Source organism: Colletotrichum truncatum (genome assembly GCF_014235925.2).
Source record: "Colletotrichum truncatum strain CMES1059 chromosome Unknown Contig_0002, whole genome shotgun sequence".
In the NCBI taxonomy this organism is placed as follows: Eukaryota; Fungi; Ascomycota; class Sordariomycetes; order Glomerellales; family Glomerellaceae; genus Colletotrichum; species Colletotrichum truncatum.
In genome coordinates, this window is record NW_027222399.1 from 5826022 (window position 1) to 5833542 (window position 7521).

The following is a 7521-nucleotide window of genomic DNA, read 5'->3' on the forward strand; positions in this document are numbered from 1 at the left end:
TTCCATTGAGCATGCATGATCGAATTGGTTATGCAAAAAAAATAAAACTAAGATCGATTCTTTTTAATTTAGGAAAAAGGAATTCGATCTAGGCGACGACTGCATTTGTGTTGATAGATTTCTATATCCTTAAATGGTGTTGGTTATGGTGCAGATGAGGAAGACCGGGACAGCAACTCAAATTACTATCCGATACCATACAAATACAAAAACCCAATCAAATACTGGTACATATGTCTAAGACTTGCCCTTTTTCTTCTTCCGTCTGTTCTTCTTTTTGCCGGGCTGCTGGTTGCCGGCGTTGGTGCTGGGCGCCGTACTTGACGCTCCATCATGCTCCTCATCATCTGAATCATGGCTAGACACCACGTTGGACTGGCTGGTGGCACGCGAGCGGTGCCCAGACGAACCCTTAGATCCAGCTTCATCCGAGTCCGAGCTAGCAGCCTGGATAATGATCTTCTGCACACCACTGCTAGTTTCAACCACGTTCTCACTGATGCTACCGCTTCGAACAAGAGGTCGGCGCTTAGGAGTGGCCGACCCATCTTCTACAACACTTGTGATGCTAGGTGAGTTGCTCCCCCGACCAGGCGAAACAACAACAGTCAAATCCTTCCGGCTTGCCTCGATGTCGGAGCTTTTGATGGTTACGGGGCTACCATGCTCAGGCACAGTCGCGGGTAAATCTACCTCGTTGGGTCCCTTCAGATCCTCAGCTTCGTGATGAGGAGAGCCGCTTGCAAGTCTGGCCTGAGCCTCGCTCATGCCCGCTCCGCCATAGCTCCTACGAACGGCGTGGACACCACCCTTTCCGGTAATCTTGGGTCTAATCAGTGGGGTCTGCTCATTTGAGTCGTCTTCGTGTCTCTCTTCGTTCACGTCTCCGGCTACCGAGGCAGGACGGAGTCCTGCAGACGGCTGCGATGGGCTGTGTACTTGTGTCAAGGGCATGCCCGTTGCAACTGGCTTGATCTTTACAGTGGTAGACTTCGTGTTCTTGGGGTTCGATGCGCGGTTGGAGGGTCCTAGGTGCTTCAAATGCTGCTTGGCCTCGTCGAAGGTGGCCTTTACGGGTACAGCTGTCGATGTCATGCGGCCGTCTGGTCCGGCCGAGCTTCTCCTCATCAAGAAAGTAGTCGTCTTTCCAGGACTGCTTGACAGGTTATGAGGGGCGTCACTCAACGCACTGATGGAGCCGTTGCGTTCATAAGGAGCCTCGCGGTCAAACTCAATGAGATCCCCGTTCTCAGGAATAGGGTGAGGGGATGGCTCAGTGGATCGCTTGAGGGGGCGGGCCTTGGGCGCGGGAGTCAGCCGACGGATAGCCTTGTGCACGTCAATGTAGACATCGGACTCGTCAATAATTTCCCTACGATACGTCAGCACTTGGTCGTAATCAAAGACAAAGCTTACTCACTCTCCAATCAGCTCCTCAATAACATCCTCAAGGGTAACGACACCAAGAGCGCCGTAGTCAGCACCAGGATATTCCGAGACAAGAACCATGTGTGACTTGCCCTCCTGGAAGAAGTTGACAATGTCCAAGCAGCTCGTCTCAGGTCGAGTCTCGGGAAGGGTGGCGAGAGGGAAGTCCTTGACCTGTAGGCTGTCCTCAGGGTCATAAGTGATGAGAATCTTGACAAGAAGCATGCCGACAAAATCGGTTGGCTTGCCAGTAGCGTGGATAGGAATACGAGAGTAGCCTTCAGAGAGGATTCTGTCCATGGTTTTCTCATCGAGAACGGTATCCTCAGCCATGACGAAGACATCGTCCATAGGGGTCATGACGTTCGCCACGGGCTTTTCCTTGAGATCCAAAACAGCGCTGATAATGGTGACCTCATCCTGGTTCAGACGTTCGCCAACCTCACCGAGGGACTTGTGCAGCGTAACCAGTGTCTTCAGGCCGCTCTTCTTGTATACGGTGCCATGGTCCTCGCCGAGGGCCCAGTCGAGAAGCTTGGCAGTAGGCCAAGCAACGGGGGCCATCAACCACATGAGCAGAAGCACGGGCTTGGACATGAAGCCACCGATCTGAAGGCCGTATCGAACGCAGACGGATTGGGGCACGACTTCGCCGAAGATGACTGCGCGTTAATGTTAGCCAATGTTTTCTGTGGCGTGCGTGATGGCTTGAGCCTACCAATAAGGACAGTACTGCCCACAATGGCAGCTATACCTCCGCCAAGACAGCGGTCCAAAACAACGGGTAGCGACTCGTTGACTATGACGTTGGATAAGAGCAAAGTGACCAAAACCCAGTGTTTTCCCTGTTTGAGCAGTTTGTAGACGCGCTTAGCGTTCTTGGACTGAGGTTCGTCCGGGTCGCCGGCGAGAACCTGGAGGTAGATGCTATCCTGTCCCATCAGGCTAATTGCCGAGGTCAGCAAACGGGGGCTCAAGATCGTTCCTTGTCGTGTAGTTTAGACTTACGCGATGGTCAAACCAGCGAAGGCACCTCCAGCGAGGACAAGCACGATGGAGGCGACATAGAGGACCCAAATATCGTCGCCATCTACTTCGGGCTCCTTGTCGGGGTGGCTTCTCGCATGAAGAGGCGCGGCGGCGACGGAAGATATGCCCAGTGTCAATGCCTTTGCCAGGCCAAGCACAGCTGTGCGAACGATGCCGAAACTGCCAACATTGTTACCCCGTCGTATCGGGACGACTCCCCTCGTGGCCATAGTCGGCTCGTCAATTGAGTAATGGGTGGTCGTAAAAGTGGCGTGGAGTAGACTTGAGAGGAAGATCAAGATCAAGCGCACATTTTATGCGGCGGACGCGGACAACGGGCAGGCGCTGGACTACTCAGGGTGGTTACTCCACTCTCTGTTTACCTGCAGCTGCGGTGCGTACGCAAATGCACAAGGCAAGGCGGGTGGGTGAGCTCCACTAACGGGCCAAGATCGGAAGAGAAGTGGGTGGTGTAGTGGATGCTATGGTTCGAGAACCGCACTTGACGTGCTTGCAACGCGAGATGGAAGTTGGTATTATGGGAGATTGAATGAACGCTGTGTAAGTTCAGGCCTGAGACTTTGGTAGGAAACGAAAGAAAATTAGGAGAGATGATCTAGATCTGGCGAAGAAAAGACGTAGAGTAGAGTTCGTCTGCTATGGAAGAAGCGACTGCCCGTGGTCGGAAGCATCCTTCCCTCTCCTCAGCGACATACTAGCCAATCAACGCATTCAGTAGTGCAACAACCTTGGCGTCATCAACGGCCCTGGGGGGTGGCCGGCTTGTTCAGTGCCAAAAAAAAAAAAAAAAAAAAAGAGGAGCGGCGAATGATGCATCATTGCCACTGAGATAATCCCCCCTCTCGCATTGGCACTGACACTGACGCTGGCATGCATCTGTGTACTTGTATACCCGTGGGACCTGTGCATCCAAGGGTTAAATTTGACTGGCATGCGCTGTCGTACGGCTATTCGGATAGCGCAACAAAAGGCAAAGTCATCATCGTCTCACCAATAACCCGCCCCCGCCTTTGGTTACTGGAGTATTGTCTCGTCATTGCTGTGTATAATCCGGGGTAAATTTCTATGAATATGTATAATTATTACTTCGGTTTCCTTTTTTTTTTTATCCTTTCATGAGCACATGACATGTCTCGGCGAGACCTTCTCCATTTTTGCTGTCTACAATATTAAACTCCAGAGCTAAGCAGAACTAAGATGCTTATACTGACACGCACACAGGAGCTTCTGACCCAATCTCACGGTTAGAATTCAGCCCGGTGCGATTGGCCTACGTTAGGGGCCTGTCCCTTACCTCGAGATTCCTTCATTGGGGATGCAGCTTCGCTGGAGCAGGTACCTCACCTTAATCGCGCGGTGCAGGGGTACAAAGAGGGGGCTTACCTTACCCGACATAGCACAATGGTTATAGTATGCAGTCAGTGGCGGCCAGCCTGCGCCTCATTATAGTGTTAACTGCTACGCGGCACCCACGTGCCCAATGAGAACTGTTGTAAGACTGGAAGTGGCATGGAGTCAGCCTGTTGTCATGACCGCAGACCCTGCGTCACTCTCATTCTCACAGACCCTCTTCCAGAAAATCCTCCCCACGATCCCGTTTTTTCCCCCTCCACGCCTTAACCGAGGACCTTGCGCAGAAATCCCCAGATCTCCTGTGGGTTGTCGCAAGAGTTGCAGCAACTGAACCAGGGCATTGAACCGAGCGAAACCCAATCAGAAACAACGCATATTCGCCGCTTGCTGCTAACAACCGAGCTCAATCAAATCTCAAAACCGATGAGGGCAGAGTTAATGCTTAATTTTGCTTTGTTCTAGATCAAGTCGCGCAGGTGACAAGGAACACTGACACCCGAGAACGACCTTTCGCCTTTCTGTTTCATCCTCACCGCTATAATCCCTTTGGTTTACTTCTTGTTTGTCCAACAACTTCCTTTTCCGCTGGGCACCCCTGTTATCTTACCACTTGTCTTCTAGCATTATACCTGGTATTAGCATCTTCCATGATTGGATACCACCAAGGCAGAGGAAACATACCAAGAGCCTTTGCCAATGGGTAATGTCTCATTGCGTCGGTCATATTACCAGAACTTTGAGCAATGCTTGGGGTCCCATCTTGATCTAGTTAGGCACTTCTCCGTAAATTGAACGGTTTTAAATATCGGCCGAGCTAGCACCACATACCAACGGTCCCCCGTCTGCCATGCCACCCTCTTAATAACAGCCCTACAACTCACCAATAGAATCACCAACCCTCCCAGCATCCATGAACCCGTGGGGGGCCACTAACCTGCACCACTCTTCACCTCCATCTGAGCTCTCTGTTGAGGCTAGTATAGTGCAAGTGGCTCCTGAGTACCCTGGTCCGCCCGACCTTATTCCGTTGCCTGGCGGCGAGATGGACTCCAACCAAATTCCCTACATACATACAGCCACTCGACTCGAGAGGCGTCTTCACAACCTCACCAGACTTACATTCAAGATTCCTTCTGCTTGCTGCAAATCCTCCACTACCTTTGCACTAACCTCCCCTCTCACACCCAGAATCATAAGAGCTTCGTTGCCGTTCTCTGCCTTCCTCTGCTCTCCGTCCAAGCTGGCCACCTGCATGAAGGTGATGTTGATTCCATACTGGCCTAATACCGTTCCTACACCTCCAATCTTGCCTGGCTCGTCATAATTGTGAAGTACCAACATCGTTCCTTGCGGTTGGAAAGTCGCACTGAACCGGTCTAACTTGGAGATGTATATGCTTTGCCCAGACACATATCCTTCAATCACTTGCTCGCCATCCTCGCCATGTGACCGAAGTGTCACCAGGCTGGCATACACCGCATTCTTCACCTCTCCGCTGTGTGTCTCACTGATTATTATGCCCTTCTCCTTGGCAATGAGGCTGGCGTTGACAATGTTCACGTCACGCCCGCCAGAGTCACTGATGGACGAAACGAGCCCCTTCACCAATGCCGCAAAGAGCGGGCGAGTGTTGGAGGTGCCTGCCAGGTCACCCTGGTAGATCAGCTCGAATCGTCGCCCGCCTACCATGCCACCCTTGCTGCCAACGAAATGCTGCGTATAGAGCCCTCCCATCTTCTCAATGAGCCGCACGAAAGGCTGCAGTTTGCGGTACTCTTCCGGCATGATAAGAGGAGCATTGACTGCGGCAGTTGGCAGGCCGCCACGAAGGATCTCGACTACCTGGGTGCAGACGTCCATGGAGACGTTTTCCTGAGCCTCGACCGTGGACGCCCCCAGGTGCGGGGTTGCAACTACCTTTGGGTGCTTGGTTAATTGGGATGCTGTTGAATCGGCCTTCGGGGGCTCCGACGTGAACACATCCAAACCAGCTCCAGCAATCCACCCTTCGTCCAGAGCGCGCAGCAACGCCGCCTCATTATAGACTCCGCCGCGTGCCACGTTCAGAACCCTGGCCGTCTTCTTCATTGTCTGGAACTCCTCCTCCTTGATAAGGTCCAGCGTACTGGCCATTAGTGGCGTGTGAATGGTCAAGAAGTCCACCACCGGTAAGAGGTTTTTGAGGTCGGCCACAAGCTCGACGTTTGCTTGTAGAGCAATATCCTTGCTGGCGTATGGGTCGACCGCCTTCACCTTCATCCCGAGCCCAATGGCCATGCGGGCAACTTTCATTCCCACCTTGCCGAGACCGATAATTCCAAGAGTTTTGCTGCCGACCTCGACGCCAACGAGTTTGCCTCTCTCCCATTTACCGTCTTTCATCGTGGTATCCGCGCGTCCGACGTTGCGGGCCGTTGCGAGAAGAAGAGCAATCGTGTGTTCAGCCGCTGCAACGATATTGCCTGAAGGTGAATTGACAACAATGATTCCATGATTGGTGGCAGCATCCACGTCAATGTTGTCTACACCAACACCGGCTCGTGCCACGACTCGGAGCTTCTTGCCTGCTGCGAGCACGGCGGCATTGACCTTCGTCTCGGATCGTACAATCAGGGCATGGTAGTTGGGGATCAGGTCGACGAGCTCGTTCGCGGACAAGCCGGTGCGGTTGTCCACATCGTACTTGTCCTTCAGAAGCGCGAGACCGTCCGGGGAGACCTTTTCAGGGACTAGGATTCGAGGCCTGTCAGATGAGAAGGAGGTCACTGTTGATGCTATCTTATCAATTGCTGACGGAGCCATGGCAAAACGGGAACAGATTGCAAGATATCTTCAGATGTACTGGACTAAGAGGTTGTAAAGCGGTAAAAATGCTAGCTTGAACAAGAAGACGAAGTTCAGAGTTTTGGGAAATGTAGTGTAAGACAAGATTTCCTTCCACGCGCTACAGCCGCTAAGGTTTTATACAAAAAGCGCCCCCCCGCCTGGGGACACTGGCCACGTCCGATATCGAACTGTACACCGCGGACGGAAGACTACATGCCTCATTCGGAACCAAGGAAAGATGTCCCGACATAGCCATGAGGCGGCATGGCTGTCCTCCAAGCGGCGTCGGCGAGGGGGGCAGTCACTCAGCTAATGGCATGTGCTAATAGAAGCTGGAGGCATGGCATGGGAAACGGTGTCTCGAGGCAAAGTGCTGCGGGTTCGAGGGCCATCCTACCTATGAAAGAGGGAGGGTTGGTGAGTGAGACGTCAAAATGCGACGGATTAAGGTGTAAGTTGGGCGTGAGAACGCCGCAACCCCTCACTTCCCCCACGTTCTACTAATGCACCGACGTGCCGCCCCCGCAACTTTACTGGCTTGTCTGGGCAGATCGATGTCTTTGAAGCTGCCTCGCTTGCACCATTGATGCGGCTGGCTCTTTTCCGGGCAAGCGCTGCCGATGCAGTCTTCATTGGAGGCTGCCCTGCCTCTAGGCTTGCAGGAATGCATTTCAGTCGGAAGAGAACCGGCGCGTGCTGCCCGCATTCCAGTTAGAACTCTTTGACATGGCAATTGGCTGTCTTTGAAACCCGGGTACTAAATCCAATACACAATTCCATGCTATGCCCTTCACATAGAAGTCCCACCATGAGTCGATGATGATGGGGAGTCAATGGCTCGCAAGCTGACCAAATGGCCGGGCA

At 52.8% G+C, this 7521-nt stretch overlaps 2 protein-coding genes across 2 annotated transcripts; both read right to left on the minus strand.

Moving 5' to 3' along the window:
* Positions 1–237: 237 nt before the first annotated feature.
* CTRU02_204541 (duf21 and cbs domain protein) lies at positions 238–2687 on the minus strand (the record flags this gene model as incomplete). Its single annotated transcript, XM_036721014.1, has 4 exons — positions 238–1372; positions 1421–2090; positions 2147–2373; positions 2437–2687. The coding sequence occupies 4 exons, from the start codon at positions 2685–2687 to the stop codon at positions 238–240; spliced, it is 2283 nt and encodes a 760-aa protein (XP_036586998.1).
* A 2242-nt stretch (positions 2688–4929) lies between these two features.
* On the minus strand, positions 4930–6633 carry CTRU02_204542 (phosphoglycerate dehydrogenase; the record flags this gene model as incomplete). Its single annotated transcript, XM_036721015.1, has 1 exon — positions 4930–6633. The coding sequence occupies one exon, from the start codon at positions 6631–6633 to the stop codon at positions 4930–4932; it is 1704 nt and encodes a 567-aa protein (XP_036586999.1).
* Positions 6634–7521: the final 888 nt, after the last annotated feature.